This window comes from Petaurus breviceps, unplaced genomic scaffold, assembly GCF_028583685.1.
Source record: "Petaurus breviceps papuanus isolate PSGF00001 unplaced genomic scaffold, PetGlider_PUasm1.0 90919, whole genome shotgun sequence".
Classification (NCBI taxonomy): Eukaryota; Metazoa; Chordata; class Mammalia; order Diprotodontia; family Petauridae; genus Petaurus; species Petaurus breviceps.
Window position 1 is genome coordinate 24,583,214 of NW_027187378.1, and position 18,866 is coordinate 24,602,079.

General features: G+C 43.4%; 1 protein-coding gene across 2 annotated transcripts; it reads left to right on the forward strand.

The window, feature by feature from the left end:
* The first annotated feature begins 708 nt into the window (after positions 1-708).
* Positions 709-16,924, forward strand: LOC138151988 (oxaloacetate tautomerase FAHD2A, mitochondrial). 2 transcript variants are annotated; one of them, XM_069075602.1, is made up of 8 exons: positions 709-907; positions 3,066-3,316; positions 8,266-8,482; positions 9,213-9,272; positions 9,779-9,941; positions 11,038-11,146; positions 11,313-11,400; positions 16,422-16,924. In XM_069075602.1, the coding sequence occupies exons 2-8, from the start codon at positions 3,072-3,074 to the stop codon at positions 16,527-16,529; spliced, it is 990 nt and encodes a 329-aa protein (XP_068931703.1). In that variant the 5' UTR covers positions 709-907; positions 3,066-3,071; the 3' UTR covers positions 16,530-16,924. The 2 variants fall into 2 exon arrangements, with proteins under 2 accessions (XP_068931703.1, XP_068931704.1); XM_069075603.1 differs by lacking the exon at positions 16,422-16,924 and adding an exon at positions 11,596-12,015.
* Positions 16,925-18,866: the final 1,942 nt, after the last annotated feature.

Consider the following 18,866-nt stretch of genomic DNA (forward strand, 5'->3'; position numbering starts at 1 on the left):
CCCCCACTGAGGCAGATCGTCTGCTCCTAGTCCTAAAGAGCTGCTAGCAAGGTCACTCCACTAGTTTGCGTCACTGGTAGGCTTTCCTGACTCCAAGGCCAGCCTTCTGTCTTATAGACCAGGATGTCTCTCATCATGTCCACAGGCTTATTAAAAGCCGATTTGTGCTGAAATGTCACCAACTCTATGAAACTTTCTCAGACACCCTTCCCCCCCCTCAAGTACTTAACAACCTTGCCCTGAGACTACACGTGGCTCTCCCCCACGCTCCTGCACCTCTCTAATGCACTTATTATATAATGAATTATTTCGTAGTTTAACAAGCGCGCGGGTGCGTTTGTCTTTTTCATACGGATCTGTGATTATACAGGTGTGGTAAGTTCCCTCCACAGATACAAGTCAGCACCTCTTCTCTAAAACAAAGTTGGAAGGGACCTCTCAAAGGTGTGTGTCAGTAGCAGACACCGTCTTATCTAAGTTTTGGGTTTCTCTACACAAGAAGAGCTTAACTAATGCTGGCGGGGGAAGCTCAGCCCTTCGTGGTCAGAGATCCAGCGACCTGGCCGAACCTCGAACAAAGGAGCAGGTGGCGGCATCAGGATACTTGGTTGGGGAATGACGAAACGCCTTCTCATTGCTCAGGAGGAGCGGTGACGTTTGAGAAGGCCTCCGCCCTCCCGGCCTCCAATTGGCTAGTCTTGCCCGGAGCCTCGGGAGGAAGCGCGGAGCCTCTCGGGAGTTGTAGTTCTGGCGTGCGGGAGTTGTTGATAGTGGTTACCCAGAAAGGTCCCGCTCTCACAACCTTTTAGCCTTTGCCCCCAGCGACCCTGGGCCTCTCCCTCCCCGACCTTGCATAAATACGTCATCGCAGTGCGCCTGAGAGGCAGAAGCTGCCGCCTAGGGCCAGGTAAGATTGGCTTTCTCTGCTCCCTCTGAGTCTGGGGCAGGAAGACGAGAGGGCGGCCTGCTCCGTGCCCCCGCCCCCACCCCGTGCCCTTGCCTTATGTCTTCACCTTTGCCCTTTGCTCCTTCCCCGTGCCCCCGCCCCCACCCCATGACCTTGCTCCATTACCCCGCCCCCACCTCGGGCCCTTTCCTCATATCCCCGCCCCTGCCCCTTCTCCTTCCCCTCCCCCTTGCTCCCTACCTTCACCGTCACCCCAAGTTTGAATTGTCAGCACTGAAACCCCAAGGGGCCAGGCTCTTGGCTACTCCGCCTGTGCCCCAGTTTCCACCACCACACTTGTTTCCCTTTCCCTGGGAGGGGAGGCCGGACCGCTGGTTGTGATCGAACAGACCCTCTCCCCAGCAGTGCTTGGGAAGGTGGGGGTCGGTGTAGGGAAGTGAAGCTCAAGGGGAGCCTAGGAAGAATGCTGGGCTTGGGAGATCTGAGTTCAAATCCAGGCCCTGACCCTAGCTGTATGATCAGGGCCAAGTCACTTAGCCCCTCTGGGCCCCCCTGGAGCCCTGGCAGGAGTCTAGCGTGACTCCACTGGTGGGGTGATCCTGGACAATTCGTGTAACCTCTCAGTGCCCCCCAAGCAGTTCCTTAAGACCATAAGTTACGAAGAAAGTTCAGACCTCTGTTGGTAGAGGAAGTTCTAGTCTGAAGAAGTTACAGGTCCAGTTAAATCACACCGGGTAGTGATCACAGGCTTGTTGTGAAACTCCATGCACTTAGCAAACTTCAAAGAACTATATAATGTCAGTTACCATAGGATTTAAAGTTGGAAGGGACCTTGGGGAGAAGGTCAGGGTGAGTGGCCAGGAGGAGGTGGCTGAAGGAATGGAAAGGACTGAGGAAGAAGGTATAGGGCTGAAAAAAAGAAGAAGAAAAAGGTTGCTTTTAAGTTTGGGTACCTTTGGTAGCAACTGATTCTGTTTTATCCCAGAACTTTGAACAAAGTTTCCCTTCTGTGTAGAGATGTTGGCATAAAGGGAGCTGGTGGTTAGAGCATATTGCTGACCTTGCATTTAAGGCAAGCTGGGCTGCAAGCCCTTGTGCATCCAACTTCCCAGCCATGTTCATCTTTACATTCTCCTGGGAACTTTATGAGAGCAAAGCATCTGTGCAGCACAGCATTATTAAATATTTTGTAAAAGTGTGGGTCATCAGTTAGAAAACTTTTTGGTTTTGAGTTTTTCTAATATGGAAACATCTCTCTTTTCTGGTGTGCTTTTTGTCCAGTGGGACAGCTAACTGTAGTTAGGAGTGCAGTCATTTGCGTAAAACTGCCTTGTCTGCACAGGGATCAAACTACTGTCCTTGGCCTCATTAGTCATTAACTGAGCTTAAATCTGTAATGGGAAATCATGCCTGACTAATGTCCTAGTGTTCTGTAAGGGAGTGGATAAATATGTGAGCCATACAAAACTAAGGAATGAAATTTACTTAGATTTCCCAAAAGCCTTGACCAGATTTTGTACTGAAGGCTATTTTCAAAAGTTGAGTAGCTGGAATTTGGAGAGGGCAAGAGAAAATATTTTTCATGGATGGGGCCCTGACAAAAGAATCATTCTTTGGATAGAGAAGTAAAAGTAATGGGATTCCCCTAGGATAAGTGCTAGAACTGGTCTTTTGAATATTTTCATAAATAATTTAGAAGAGGGAATACATGATAAACTCTCTAAGTTTGCAGACAACCATCATCTTCTCCAGGTAGTGAAATACGACATTATTCCAGTTAGGTTACTTCTTCATTGTCCTATATACTTTACTTTTTTCTGTCTTTGTGCTTTTTCCCACGTCACCCAATGTAGATTCTTAATTTCCATTCTAAGAGAAAGTGTTGGGTCTCTCCCTGAAGCCTGCCCCACCAGCTTCTTCACTTCTCAATTCCCACTTTACCACACAATCTGTCACATAGTCATGTATTGTCTTATATTGTTCTCTAGTTTCTTTCATGTATGCTTGTCTTATCTTACCTACCACCCTTTGAGGATATAGACTGTTTTCTAGTTTTTGGTGATTTAATAAATTACTAGCTACTATAGCATTAAGTGACTGGTCTGGTTGTTCTATCTATTCTTTCTCTATTTCTTTCTTTACTTTATTTCCTCTATAGGTTCTGATGTTGGTGCCTGTTTCAAGAACCCTCCTTAAAGTTCTGCTGCAGAATCATAAGGTGGTCTGTCAGATCTCCAGAGGCATGAGACTGGTCCAGTTCCAAACCCCTCACCTGAAAGGGCCTCACCTGGGACTAGAGGAGAAGGATGGTGGTGGGGTGATTGACCTCAGTGCCTTTGACCCCAGCTTGCCCAAGACCATGAGGGAGTTCCTGGAACAAGGAGAATCTGCCCTTTCTGTGGCAAAAAGGTAAAAAATAAAATAAAAAATTCTGTTATGTCTATCAGCATGATTAGACTAGACAAAAAAAGCAGAGATTTTCATTGAGAATCAGTATGAAACTACTAAAAATCCAAGTTAAGGCTCCTTTTTGATCTCTTATTTTCTTGACTAAGACCAGAGATAAATTCAGTTGGTCAGTAAGTATTCATTAAGCATCTGTTATGTGCCATACACTTTGCAAAACATTCAAGATACAAGGAAAGGCAAAAACATGGCCTAGATCTCAAGGAGCTCATAGTCTAATGGGGGAGGCAGCATGCAAGCAATGTAAGTAGTTCTGTACAGATTGGATGTGTATAGGGCAAGTTGGAGATGATCTCAGAGGGAAAGCACAGAGATTAAGGACGACTGAGGTAGACTTCTTGAGAAGATGGGACTTTAGCTTCAACTTGAAGGAAACCAGGGAAGCCAGAAGGTAGAGATGAGGAAGGAGAGAGTTCTGGGCATAGCGGACATCCACAGAAGAAGTAGGGGTTGGGAGATGGAGTATTGTGTGTTGAGGAACAGCAAAAAGGCAGGTGTGGCTGGATCACAGAGGATGTGTTAGAGACTAAGATGCAAGAAACCTGGAAAGTTGGGAAGGGGCCAGGTTATAAAGGACTTTAAAAGCCAAACAGAGAATTTTATATTTGATCCTGGAGGTAATACAAAAGCATTGGGATTTGTCAACTGGAGGTGGGGGAAGAGGTGGCATGAAGAGACTTGTACTTTGGGAAAATCAATCTGACAGCCAAGTGGAAGATGAAATAGAGTGGGGAGAGACTTGGGCAGGGAGACCAACCAGCAGGGTTATACTGTGGTCCGCGTGTGAGGTGATGAGGACCTAGACCAGGGTGTTGGCAGTGTCAGAAGAGAGGAAGAGGCATATATGAGAGATGTTGCAAAGGTAGAAGCAACAGAAAGAGGCAGTGATTGGATATGGGGCAAAGTGGATGGGTGCAGAGTGAGAAGTCTAGGGTGACACTAGGTTGTAAGCTTGGGTGACTGGGAGGATGCTGTTCCCCTCCATAGTTATAGGGAAGTTAGGACGAGGGGAGGGTTTGGGAGAAAAGCTAAGAATCATCTTCATAAAGATGATATTTGAATCCATGGGAGCTTATGAGTCACCAAGTGAAATAGAATAGATGTAGAAGAGAAAAGGACCTTTTGGAGCTTTGGGGGACACCCATAGTTAATGAACCTGGAAGAAGGTCTAGGAAAAGAGACTGAGAAGGAGCAGTCATATGGGTAAGAGGAAAAATCAGGAGAGGTCAATGTCACAAAAACCTAGAGAAAAGAGAATATCAAGGAAAGGGTAGTTTCATTTGAATGATGAGCTCAGAAACCAGACTGCAGAGAGTTAAGGGAGTGAGAGGAAAGGAAGTAGAGGCATCAGTTGTTGATGGCTTTCTTAAGGAGTTTAGGCACAAAAAGAAGAAGAAATTATGGAAGAGAGATATGGATGGATGGATGGATGGATGGATGGATGGATGGATGGATGGATGGATGGATGGATGGATGGAATGGGAGATGTTTTTGAGGATGGGGGAGATGGGCTATTTGTAGGTAGTGGGGAAACAACCAATGAACAATGAGAGATTGAAAATTGGTGAAAGAGTGGGGATCGTAGAGGAGACAATCTTTTGGACAAGAAAAGAGAGAAAGGAATCACTTGTGCTTGTAGAGGGATTTGCCTTGTCAAAAAGAATGGCCACTTCTTTTTGTGAAATGGGTGAAGGAGGAGAATGTAGCAGAAGGCATCTTTGTGATTTGTGATTAGGGAGGAGGGTAGTAGAAACTCATGGTGAATGGCCTTGGTTTTTTTCAGTGAGATAGGTAAAGTTCTTAGGTGGGCAGTGGGAGCCATGGGGAGTTTGAGGAAAGTTAAAAAGGTTAAATGCCACTGGTAAGTGGGATAGTGAGTCAATGAGGGAGTTGTAAAAGGATTGCCTAGCAGTAGTGAGAGCCCAGTTGAGATTATGTAACATAAATTTGTAGTGGATCCAGTCAGCATGTTTTTGTCATTTTCTCCATATTTGTTTAGCAGCATGTGAGTGGGAACAAAGGCTGGTAGGAGTAATCCTAGACTAAGGCTTTGTAGGATAAGATCCTTACTTGGATGAAGGGGCGAGGGGCTTTAGAAGAGAACAATGTGGAGTTGAACTGGGTCACTAAGGGGTAAAGGAGGAGAGTGTAACCAGTGCTGAGCTGATGAACAGGGAAAGAAGCAAGGAATGGAAACATTAGAGGTTGTGGTGAGGATGAAATACAAGCTTTGGGGTCACGGGGCAGAGGGAGTGATGGAATGACAGCAGATTGTGATCAGATAAAGGAATTCCAGAGTTCATGACCGAGGCAGTGGTACCTTTGTGGGTCATGGCAAGATCAAGGGCATGTGGTGGGGTAAAAGAGTAAGTCATGAGAAATAAATGAATGGAGGAACTGAGAGGTTGCGAGGGGGTATTCAAGGGCATAGCAGTATGTATGTTGAAGTGTTTTAGCATGAGGGCAGTATCTGATGTCATTGTGGAAGGAAGGACAGTGTCCTGGAGATTGATAAATAGCCACTAGAATCTTGATTAGGTGATAAATGAGAACCTCAAAGAAAGATGTTACTGAGCGATGGTGATCGATGGAGAGCCTGAAAGCACAAGGAAGAGCAAGGAGTATTCAACTTCTCCATGAATAGAATTAAGATAAAGGAATTTACTTTTTACTGATTGTTTGCTATTGTGAAATGTTTATTAAATGACAGTTCTGTGCAAAGCATTGTGTTCACCTGAGGAGGTTATGACAGCCCCACATCACAGAATGTTAGCTAAGGGAAGACAACATGCCATGAGAAATTTGAGGTTTGAGAGACGGAACAGGAGTGAGAAAAGAAGGCTTTCTTGAGGAGGCGGTCCCTGAGTTTGGACTCAAAGAAAATGGTGAACTTCACAAGCTGAAGTTGCAGGCTGGGAATTTGTGTCCATTATAAGCATGGGGGATATTGAAAGCAAGGAAAAAGAGCCAGAAGGGAGCAGAGAGCAGATGAATGGCAGAGAGCAGCTCATTAGGAGTCACAGCTGGAAACATTGCTTGGAGTCAGATGGTGGAGGGCCTTGCCTATCAGGCTAAAGATTTTATATTGTACTTGGGTTGGCATTGAGAAGTCACTTTTTTTTTTTTAAACTAGAGTTGTGACATGCTCCAAGTAATCAATTATACAAATTACTTTGGAAGAAGTGTGAAGGCTAGATTCAAAAGAGGACAGCCTGAAGTAAGAAAGATAAAATAGACTGTTGCAAAAACCTAAAAAGAGAGAAAAACGAGATCCTGACTTAGTGTGGTTGAAATGGTAATGAAAGGAGAGCATCAAGGCAAGAGACAGGAATAGAGGTGGATAAACAATTGGAAAACTGAGCCTAGAGCTCAGGAGAGACATTGAGGGAGGGGATAAATATTCACTTACATAAAGGTAATAATTGAAGCCACACAAATAGGTGATGTCATCCAGGGAGAAGTATGGATAGAGAAGGCTATGAACAGAGTCAGAGTGGGGCATGCAGCATCCACATTTGCAGCCTGGAGGGAAGATGACAAGACAGCAGAGAAATAGCCTGCCTATACCTGAATCTTTTCTTCCTGCCTTTCTTAATCCTGTGTGTGTGTGTGTGTGTGTGTGTGTGTGTGTGTGTGTGTGTGTGTGTGTGTGTGTGTGTGTGTGTGTGTGTGTGTCCAATCCTACTCTCTTCCCTCTGGCTAAAATTTCTGTAGCTCTGTTACTTGCACTGCAATGGCTTGGTCCTTGTTCTTTTCTGTATGCATAACATTGTATCTGAGGTCTAGGGAGATTTTGCGAAGCAAGAAGAGGCAGGGCTTGGGGGCAGCATCTAGGTATATAGAGTATCTGTTTTCCTTGAAAATATCTGTTTTAGGGGCAGCCAGGTAGCACAGCAAGTAAGAGCATCGGCTCCAGTGTTGAGAAGACCTGGAGATCGAATCCCAGGCTCAGACACTTAGCACCCACCCAGAAACACCTGGCTGTGTAACCTTGAGCAAGTTACTTAACCCCAATTGCTTAGGGGCGGCCAGGTGGCTCAGCGAGTAAGAGCATTGGCTCCAGTGTCGGGAGGACCTGGATCAAATCCGGGCTCAGATACTCAGCACTATACCCAGAAATAACTGGCCGTGTAACCTTGAGCAAGTTACTTAACCCCGATTGCTTATTAAAAAAGAAAAAAAAAAAGAAAATATCTGTTTTACCATGATTTTGTTATGGTAGATACCCCTTCACTCTCTCCTAAGTAAAGCTAGATCTACCTTTTACCATAGTATTTCTTCCTGAAAGGTCCTTCAGACCCTAAGGCCCCAAGTGAAATCTATGTACAAGGGTCAAGATAAGCTTTTCTGGCTCACCCTCAGCCCCTTGGGATCTGGTCCATAAAGTACTTCGAGATGTTTAGATTAAAGGGATTAGGTTAGGGAAATGAAATTATTATAAATTTGAATATTTCACATGGAAACTTCTATTGATAGGTGTAACATTTAAAATCAAATGGTGGCAAAGAAAAGTTCTTCTGGAAATAGAACTCTATTCCTGACTTCCTCACTGTCTTCCTTCAACCTTTCTGCTTTATTTTTTTATTTTTTATTTTTAAAGCAATTGGGGTTAAGTAACTTGCTCAAGGTTACATGGCCAGTTATTTCTGGGTGTGGTGCTGAGTATCTGAGCCCGGATTTGATCCAGGTCCTCCTGACACTGGAGCCAGTGCTCTTACTCGCTGAGCCACCTGGCCGCCCCTAAGCAATTGGTGTTAAGTAACTTGCTCAAGGTTACACGGCCAGGTGTTTCTGGGTGGGTGCTAAGTGTCTGAGCCCGGGATTCGATCTCCAGGTTTTCTCAACACTGGAGCCAGTGCTCTTACTCGCTGTGTCTGTTTTATTTTCTGCAGAGCTTTGGAATCTAAACAGCCAGTTCTGAAACGGTCAGAGGTTACTTTTCTGGCCCCCATCACTCAACCAGACAAAGTAGTGTGTGTGGGCATGAACTATGTGGACCACTGCAAGGAACAGAACGTGCCAGTGCCCACGGAACCCATCATTTTCAGCAAGTTTGGTAGCTCTATCGTGGGGCCCTATGATGACATCGTCCTGCCTCCCAAGAGCAAAGTAAATGTTGTACCCCTCTTACACTGACTTCCTGCCTTTGCCCATCCACCTCACCACAAAATTCCATCCCCTGCCCAAGAATTTAACTCCATCCTTTCCTAGGCTTTCCTTCTTAGCCTGTCCAATTTGAAGAGCTCTCTGGTCTTAGAACAGTGATCATTAAACCACACGTGTAACCTGAAGCTCAAGATTGTTCATTTCTGAATTAGCTCTATTATTGTGTTCTCTACAATACTCTACAGGGCCTTTGAAGGGTGACATGAGGCTGACTTTTAGGGAGCATGATAGAACTTATTCACCTGAATATGTGTTGTCTTTCAAAGTAGTCACAGCGGGAGGCTCTCACTTTGTTCTCTTGATGTTACTGTTGCTCAGAACATGTTTTAGAATTCCTCCTTGGGACTTGCCTCTGTCTCAGAGTCCTGAGGTCCTTTTGGTTGATGGGTGACTGTGGATGTGGCCAGATAGCCATCAGTACCACTGTCTTAGTGCCTCAGCCTCTTAACTTCAGATCACAAGTCTTCCAAGGGCTTCAGGGAATAGAAATAGGCTTTTAACCTCACAGCACCATTACAAATAGGGACAATTGTTTGTTGTTGTTATTATTTATTTACTTTGAATACCACTGTCTTAAAACCTTACCCCTTAGGCTTTTCCCCAGGGTTTCAGAAAATAGAAATACTGCCAACGGAAGTGCCACTACTCAAAATTCTGCTTTCTTACTTTACAGGAGGTGGACTGGGAAGTGGAACTGGCCTTTGTCATTGGAAAGAAAGGCAAACATATTAAGGTAATAGAGCTGGGACTGTATGTGAGGCTAAGCAGGCCCTCTCTAACCCTGATAGATGAGTAGAACAGAGAGGCTCGAGTTACTTGGTCGCTATTAATCCTAATCATTCTCTTCCTCAAAGATGAGAATAGCTAGCCTTGACATCAAGGTGTTGCATGCAGGAATATAACTAGTCTCAAGATGTCTGCTGTCTCCGACTTAGCCTTATACCCCCTCCTTAGGGACTTGCTGTGGTTTGGTCTAAGGCAGAGCTCCAGTTAAGCCAAATGTCAGGAGCAGGAGCATTGGCCTGATCTCTGGTCCACTGGTGAAGCGGCATGGCAGAGGGGGTGGAGAGCTGACCATGACACCAGGAAGGCCTGTGACCCTGGGCGAGTTGTTAGCCTCTCTGAAAGTTGTAAAGAAGATGCGGAGCTTCCTATAGCGTTTAAGTCACAGTCTCTGTCCCTTTCCAGTCTAGCTGGGATTTCCCCTAGCCTACCTTCATACAGACTTCCCCCCCATAGGCCACAGATGCCATGGCTCATGTGGCTGGGTTCACTGTGGCACACGATGTGAGTGCTCGTGACTGGCAAATGAAGCGCAATGGGAAGCAGTGGCTGCTTGGAAAAACCTTCGACACCTTCTGCCCTCTGGGTCCTGCCTTGGTGACCAAAGATTGTGTAGCAGGTAGGACCCTGGATTTTGAACCCCTGGGCCTCTCCTTTCTCTCCCTTTCCCCTTTACTCTAGTTTGAAGGAATGCATTCTGACTGGACCATTATGCTCTGTAGGCCAAGGCAGAACTCCAGAGAGCCTGGGTGTCAGAGGCAGGGGTCTTAGGGGGATGGTTTTTCAGGAAGTTCTCCCGTTGTCCTTGTTGGCTTTCAGGATCATTCCTTCCATGTGTCACCTGTGCATGCTGGATCAGGCACTGGACTTGGAGTTGATGAGACTTGGATTTTAATCCAACACTATCATCCAGGTGCTATGTGAATTTACAGTAATGTCCCACTTCTCTGGAGAGAAGACTAGTGTACCTTTCTGGAACACAATCATGAGCAAGGAAGCAACCTGAAGAATCATGGCTGTCACTGAGCCCGTGCACTTAGAGATGTGTGGACCCACACTTGGCCCTCAGACTTTTGTGGGTAATAAGGCAGTCACAGATGAGAAGCACTGGTACCTCAAGAACTATGGAAAGTAGACAAAGAATTGTGAAGACACAGTTCTCTTGGCCAGTTTACTTTATAAAGGAGCAAAGAGTTTTCCATACATCAGCAGTACAGAGGCCTTCATCATTTTACGGCAAAGTAATTGAGTCATAAAGAAAAAAGTTGAAAATATGTTTACTGTACTGTGTTAATGAAAGTGTGTGAAAAGTTTTAGAAAGATATCCATTTAAGAAAGTTAAGAAAAAAGTTAAAAGGAGTAAATTCAGATATCTGAAAAGTTCACTTAAGTAAAATGGTCACCTGATAAATGATGCATTCTTCTTAATTTGTCTTTCATGATGTGTAAGCATTCTTAAGTTATTATATTTGATCTGTCTGCTGCTAGTCTTGAAGGCAAGGTGTAAATCCTCTAATTTGAAAAAAATAATTCTTCACTAAACATAATACATTGTTTTGCACACAGAAACTATTGAGCAGATGTTGAGGACTGTGTCACCCTGGATATGCTACTTAAGTTTTATATGCCTCAGTTTCCCCATCTGTGAAGTGTGGATAATTCTCTTTCTGACAGAGAAAGGATCCTGAGTGTTGAAGGTATACTTATCATTTCAGATCCGCACAACTTGAAGATCTGTTGCCGAGTGAATGGGGAGGTAGTACAGAACAGCAGTACCAACCAAATGGTGTTTAAGACAGAAGAACTGATAGAGTGGGTCTCACAGTAAGTAGAGCTGTGCTTTGTTTATCCCAGCTTTATGAGTGGGAGATAGCACTATCCCAGCTGGTCTGTTCCCTGCCATTCTCACTCCCTCTCAGTGAGCCTGACTCTTCTCACCCTGAACCTGAGAGGCCAAAGAAATTTAACCTTGACTCCTGCCCTCCTACAGATTCGTCACTCTGTATCCCGGGGATGTCTTCCTGACTGGGACCCCACCAGGTGTTGGTGTGTTTAGGAAACCCCCAGTGTTTCTCAAGGTATGTTAGCTGAGTGGTAGAAATAGAGCAAAAGCCAGAGAGTGCCTCAAATTCTCCTTGATTTCTGGCTCATACCTCATCAAGGGAATCCCTTGTGTCCTTTATCTGTAGTGCTTGTGAGTCAAGGAAAGAAGCAGAGGTGGTTCCAGAATAGAAAGACAGTTAATCACGTGGTGACTACTCTTTCTGTTACAGAAAGGAGATGAAGTCCAATGTGAGGTTGAAGGATTGGGAACCATCATCAACAGGGTGGTGTGATACCATTATTCCTGGGACTTCTGAGCTCTGTTTCTTAGCCAGTTTTTGCTGATCAGCCCCACAACTCTTCTTCCACTTCTTCTTTGGCATAAAGGCATTGAGAAGTGCGTATTATAAAGAAGAAGAAAGTGATCTGTTGAATGCCTTCACCAATGTGGAACATCACCTGGGTCTGGTTGGCTATTGGCATCTTCTCAACCAGGCAAAGATACCAGGCTCATACAGAAAGGGAAGTCCCCATGGTGCTGGATACTGGGTTTCTCACCTTAGCTTTTTTGTTTTGTTTTGGATTTTTTTCAATCGGTATCAGAGAAGGAATTATCCTTCTAATCAATAAATTTCCTTTAATGATGGCAACTCCCTGGCTTTGGCTTCTTTGTTCACCTTCCTTTCTGGGATGGGTTTGAAGTAATTTTCTCCAGAGGAAGCTGATTGGGACCTCAGACAAGGCTGGAATACTCTCTGTGCTACCAGAGGTAACCTCATCAGAGAAAAGAGGAAAAGGGAAGAAATAGATAGTAAATAAGCCACATTAAAAAGTCAGTGGTGGAACAGGGGAAGAGGAGGTGCTTAATACTTATTCAAACCTTGAGAGGTAGTCAGGCCTTTGTTACAGGCAGACAAGTCTAGTTAACCAAATTAAAACATACGGGAATTGAGAATATAACTAAACAACTATCAGCAATGTCCTTATTCTGAGAATCCTTACTTTGCTCCATCATTGGGCACTGACTCTGGGATAGGATGATGGTATCTGTTCCCTGCCAAAACTCCCAGGTTACTTGTCAACAGATCGTTGACTCATTTTTCATGTGAGATACGGTTCTAGGCTATGAAGTGACTCATAGTGAGGGAAGCCCATCTGCACCAGGCACTAAAGAAGCCCCCATTTTGCATAAAGGCTGTTCTGGGCATACCTGTTCATTCATTCTACAAGTAGGTATTTCTACTTCCACCAGCTACATGCTAGGTACAAAGGACAGTTCCCATCTTTAGTGGACAGGTGAGTATAGGGTAGGGAGTGAAGAAGGCAAAGGCATGATCCAGTTGAAGAGCTGTAAGATATGATGAGGAGAACATTTAGAAATTGGTAGGGTGGGAGTGGGGAGGAAGAGCAAATCACAGAAGATTTCATGGAGGAGAAGGTTCTTGAGCTGAAATTTGAAGCAGACAAGGACCAGGAGATAGTGCATTCCAAACACTGGGGAGGGAAAACAAGGGGAGGAGTTGGAAAGGTAGGCTGGAGCCAGATAGTGGAAGACTTTAAATGTGAGCCTGAGGATTTTGCATTCTGTCTTAGAGGCAAAGGGAGCCATTGAGGGTTTTTGAGCAAGGGGAGTGGCATAGTCAGAGCCATGACTTAGGAAGATTATTGAGTTATGAAGGGTGTATGTATGGGAAAGGTCGAGAGGGCATTCAAAACATTGCAACCAGGTTCCTTCCTACCTTTTGAGCCTTGCATATTACTCCTTCCTATTTACTCTTTTTTTTTTTTTCACCCAGTTATTTCTGGGTGTGGTGCTGAGTGTCCGAGCCCGGGATTTGATCTCCAGGTTGTCCCAACACTGGAGCCGGTACTCTTACTCGCTGAGCCACCTGGCCGCCCCTTAGCAATTGGGGTTAAGTAACTTGCTCAAGGTTACACGGCCAGGTGTTTCTGGGTGGGTGCTAAGTGTCCGAGCCCGGGATTCGATCTCCAGGTCTTCTCAACACTGGAGCCGGTGCTCTTACTTGCTGTGCTACCTGGCCGCCCCCTATGTACTCTTAAAATAAAGGAATTAAGGGGATTAAAACAGTAAGTGGTTAAATGTGGTAATTGAGTGACCCACACTGATTCCATCTTGTGATTCAATTCTGGAGCTAGCTTAGTTTCTGTTCACCTATAGGTCTAGTCCAAATTCTGTCTTGTGAGAAAATATTATTTAATTGCAGCAATTGGGAGAAAATTTTATTGTATTGTTTGAACCTAGCCCTGATTGGCTGGAAAAGACCACCTCTCCTGCTGCTTAGAGACCCTTAATTAAGGACCTATGTTGTGCTGACCAGAAATCCAGTCAGATCCAAGTACTGATGCAAGGAGTTTTCTCACAGTTGTACATCTCAGACAACCCATATGTCTTATCTGAAAACTGACCCTGTACTGATCAGTCATAATCCTTTGATTGTTTACAAACACTTAAGGGGAGTGGGACCCTCTTTTTCTGAATTCAGGATATTGTACTTGTTGACTCTCCCCCTCCCAACTTGGAAAGCCCTTACTCTTTCCTCCAATCAGACATCAGGTTATCTAATGTATTGTTTCCTTTTCATTAATTGGCCTTATTTGAATAATTGTATTTAATATACAAAAATCTGTCTCCCCCTGTATTTGGGGTCTAGGCCTAAGCTGCGGAGGTCTGGTCCTGCTTTATCAGGAATCTCTAGATTCCTCCAAAGCTTTGCTTATTTCATCTTTTTAAAACCTTTTTTTTCCCAATTAAGAATCTATTTTCTCTCCCTCTCTATCACCTCTCATCATTGGAAAAAACCAACCAAAGTCTTATAGAAAATATGCATAAATAAGGAAAACAAATTTCCTCATTGGCCTGGTCCATAAAAATGTATTTCATTCTGTACCCTGAGGCCATCATCTCTCTGTTAGGGGATGAGTGGCACACTTCAGGCCCTCTGAAATCCTGACTGGTCATTGAGTTGATAAGAGTTCTCAAGTCTTTCAGAGTTACTTGTTTTTGCAATCATTGCATAAATTGTACTAGTTCTGCTCACTTCATACAAGTCCTCCCAGCTCTCTTTGAAACCATCCCTTTCATCATTCCTTATGGCACAATAGTACTGCATCACATTTATTGTCAGTCAACAAGAATTTGGGTGTGCTAGGTGTTGTGTTAAACTCTAGAGATACAAAGATGGGCAAAAAGCAGTCCCTGCTTTTAAGGAGCTCACAGTTTAATAGGAAGACCACATCCTAACAACTATGTACAAACGATCTATACTGAATAAGTTGTAGGTAATCACAGACGGAAGGCACTAAGGTTAAGGAGGATTGGGAAGGTCCTCCCAACTTGGTTCAGAAGATGAATCTTCAGGAGAGATTTGAAGGAAGCCAGAGAGGCCAAGAGCTGGAGAGGAGGAGGGAGGACATTCCAGGCAGGCATGGGACAACCAGTGAAAGTTCTGGTAGTTTGAAGAGGGATTGTCATGTGTGAGGAACTACGAGGAGGCTGGTATCTCTGGGTCATGGAGTATATGTGAAGGGGAGTCTGGAAAGGGAGCAAGGGGCTGGCTGGTAAAGAACCTCAAAAACCAAGCAGAGGATTTTATATTTGATCCTGGATGTAACAGGGAGCCATTCATATACCATCATTTGTTCAGACATTTCCCAGTTGATGGGCACTCCCTCAGTTTCTGGTACAAATTAATATGGTTATAGGGTTTTTTCTTTTTCTTTTTTTTTTTTGAGGGGGGAAGGCAAGGCAATTGGAGTTAAGTGATATGCCCAAGGTCACACAGCTAGTAAGTGTGTCAAGTGTCTGATTCTGGATTTGAACTCACGTCCTCCTGACTCCAGGGCTGGTGCTCTATTCACTGTGCCACCTAGCTGCCCCTATATATAGCTTTTAAAAGATTTTCTAAATATTTGACATCTCATTTCATCTTCACATCAACCAAGTGAGGAAGATGATATTATTCCCATCCTACAGACAATGAAAATAAAGCTTGGAGAGTTTAAGTGACAAGTCCAGGGTCACACGGCTAAGTGTCTGAGGAGGATCTGAACCCAGATCTTCCAGATGCCAAGTCCAATACTCTTATCTACTAGCTCACACTTCCTCAAACTTAAATGTCGCCTTCTGCAGCTGGTTCCCTCAGCTTCTGGCCCTTCCTCTCTAAGGATACCTTGAATCTGTTATATATACCCCATATCACACATATGTTCTGTTTCCTTCATTAGAATGTAAGCTCTTTCAGACCAGGAGCTGTGTATTTTATTTTATTTTATATTTCCATCTTGCACCCTACTGTCTATCATAGTTCCTGGTACATAGTTGTTGTTAAGTTGTTGTTCAGTATTGTTCTATTCTCTGTGACCCCGTTTAGGGGGATCATTTCTTTTTTTTTTTTTTGAAGGGGAGAGGCGAGGCAATTGGGGTTAGGTGACTTGCTCAAGGTCACATGGCAAATAAGTGTCAAGTATCCAAGGCTGGATTTGAACTCAGGTCTTTTTTTTTTTTTTGGAGGGGGAAGGTAGGGCAATTGGGGTTAAGTGACTTGCCCAAGGTCACATGGCTAGTTTTTTGTGTCAGATGTCTGAGGTCAGATCCAAACCCAGGTCCTCCTGACTCCAGGTCCAGTGCTCTACTTACTGCGCCACCTAGATGCCCCCTGAACTCAGGTCTTCCTGACTCCAGGCCTGGCACTCTATCCATTGTGCCACCTAGCTATCTGTAGGTACTTTAAAAATTCTTATTGATTGATTGGTTGGAGTAAGGAGACCAATTAAGAAGAGTATTACAATAGTCCAATCAAGAGGTAATAAGGACAAAAATGAAGTAGTTAAGGGAGTCCAGAGAATCTCATTTGAAACAGGTCTAAAAATAAGTCATCTAGTCAGTCAGCGAGCCTGACTAGTGCCTGGTATGTGATATACTTAACTCTGGGGATACAAAGAAAGGCAATAAGATAATTTGTAAAAAGCACTTAGCACAATGCCTGGCACACAGCAGGCACTATATAAATGTTCATTCCCTTCCTTTCCCCTCCAGGAAACCAGCCTTCCATGTTATTTCCACCTATTGGCTCTCAACTCCCCTCTGGGGCCAGGCAGGACAAGTCTAATCTGTCTTCTTCATGACTGCTGTTCAAGTATGTGAAAAGCTGTTGACTCACAAGCCCAAGCCAAAGCAACCAGGAACATACCATCTTCACACTGACTGCCCAGTTCTCATTTAGTCCTTAAAACAGCCCTGGATAGGTATAGGCCTGGCCCTAATCACAAGCTGTGGCTTAAGTGAGGGCACTGGGACACCTGCCCCACACTCCAAAATTCAGATCGTCCTCAACTAATAGTTGAAATTATGCAGTACGCAGTTGGTTTCTGGATTCTCTTAAATTTCATGCCCCTAGGATAGGTGATTTTGTATGTGTTTCTGTTCTTTGTTGCTTTTAAAAAACATTTATTTCTCTTTCATTTTTTACCTTAATTTCTGAGTGTATGGCTTCCACTCTACCTACTGTGCTATCTCTTGTAACAAAAGAAAAGGAAAAAAGACAAAGAAGAGAGAGAGAGAGAGAGAGAGAGAGAGAGAGAGAGAGAGAGAGAGAGAGAGAGAGAGAGAGAGAGAGAGAGAGAGAAAGAGAGAGAGAGAGAGAGAGAGAGAGAGAGAGAGAGAGAGAGAGAGAGAGAGAGAGAGAGAGAGAGGGAGAAAGGGAGAGAGAGAGAGAAGGGAGAGAAATTGAACAAAAGTAACCCATCAGCTGAGTCTGACAGTATATACCATGTTTCATATCCATAGTTACCCTCCTCTTAGCAGAAAGGAGGGAGGTGCATTTTCTCATCTTTTCAGGTATGTAAGTTTGGTCATAGTTACGCAGCATTCAAATTTTTGTTGCGATTTCCATTTCCATTGTTGTAGTCACTGGGTATATTGTTTTTCTCGTTCTGCTTACTTCATTCTACATCAGTTAATATGTTTTCTCATGCTGCTTCTTATTTGTATTCATCATTTCTTATGGTATAATTTTCCATCACGCGATTTCTTTCACAATTCGTTCCGCCTTTCCTCTAGTGAATGGGCAGATACTTGGCTACTGTAAAAAAGTGCTTCCATGAATATTTTGGTGTATATGGGACCTTTCTTTCTATGACTTACTTGGGAGTATGTGCCTAGCAATGGACCAAAGATTGTGGTCATTTTAGTTATCAAATAAAACAAAACAATTCCAAATTGTTCCCCATTAACAATGTGTTAATATACCTGCTTTTCCTTAGTAACTCCAATATTGACTATTTGCATGTTTTGTCCTCTTTTCTAATTTCCCCAGGGAAGTTCTTTTGATTTATTATAAATTGCATTTATTATAAGTGATTTGATGTAATCTTTCATATGGATGTTAATAGTGTCGTAATTAAAATTTACTAGAAGGATAGACTGAGGCAAATCTCTAAGTAAAATTACGTTGATTAACAGGACCTGTCAATAAATGTGTCAGGGGATTGCCTCCATTTATTCAAAGCAAAAGGACAGTTCCCCTTTTATAGGTTTTGGGGAGTATAGAACAAAGAACAGAACAGGGTTTATGCCATCATGGGATTGAGGGCAATGTGATTGATTACAGAGCTGAGACAAAGGGAAAATGATTGGCTGGAAGTTTGGTACTAGAGGCTAGCGATGGTGCCCCCTTCTTTTCTCATAAGACTAAGAAGTGCTTGTTGTATGAGTGCAGATGTGAGATAATAGCCCAGACTTTTGGATAGCAAATCAGACATCGCTGAAGGATAGATTAGTGGAGTAAAGCTATCAGGCCCAAACTCCCTTGTGTTCACATACATTCTCCAAGGTTAGTTAAATTCCTTCAGGCAAGAAGACTGGATGTTTAAACTTAACCCAGTACTGGCCAACTGAACTAAGTTTGGAGACAAAAAACCAAGACATAAGCAGTTACAGGAGAAATGCAATTACGCAATAAAATCAATTACTTGTAAATAGGATCAACAAATCAACAATACAGAATCAATTTTAATGTTTTCAATAGTTTATAGTTTTTCAATATCCTATTGCAGTAGGAATAAGAAGTTGATTTAAACCTAATTTCTGTCAAACTGTCTTCAAAGTTTTCCCGGCAGTTCTTGTCAAATACAGAATTCTTCCTCAAGTAATTTATGCCCTTATGATTATTGGGCATTTGATTAGTGAGCTCAGTTATTATTGATTCTTCCCTATCTAGAATGTTTCATGGATCCATTTTTCTATTTTCAACCAATATCCAATAGTTTTGATGACTACTGTTTTATAAAGCGATTTGATATTTGGGGGTGCTATCCCCCCTTTTGAAAGTGATTTTAGATATTCTTGATCTTTTCTTTCTCCAAGTGAATTTTGTCTTCTTATTTAATTCTAAACTATCTACTTGATAGTTGGATTAGTATAATATTAAATGTAAATTAATTTGGATGTTACCAGTTTTATTTTATTGGTGCAATCTAAGAA

Excerpts from the sequence above, each read along its gene's own strand:
- LOC138151988 (XM_069075602.1), top strand. The coding sequence starts at position 3,072 with ATGTTGGTGCCTGTTTCAAGAACCCTCCTTAAAGTTCTGCTGCAGAAT. Across the intron at positions 9,942-11,037 it reads GACCAAAGATTGTGTAGCAG|ATCCGCACAACTTGAAGATC; the intron begins GTAGGACCCTGG and ends TTATCATTTCAG. Across the intron at positions 11,401-16,421 it reads AACCCCCAGTGTTTCTCAAG|GAAACCAGCCTTCCATGTTA; the intron begins GTATGTTAGCTG and ends TTTCCCCTCCAG.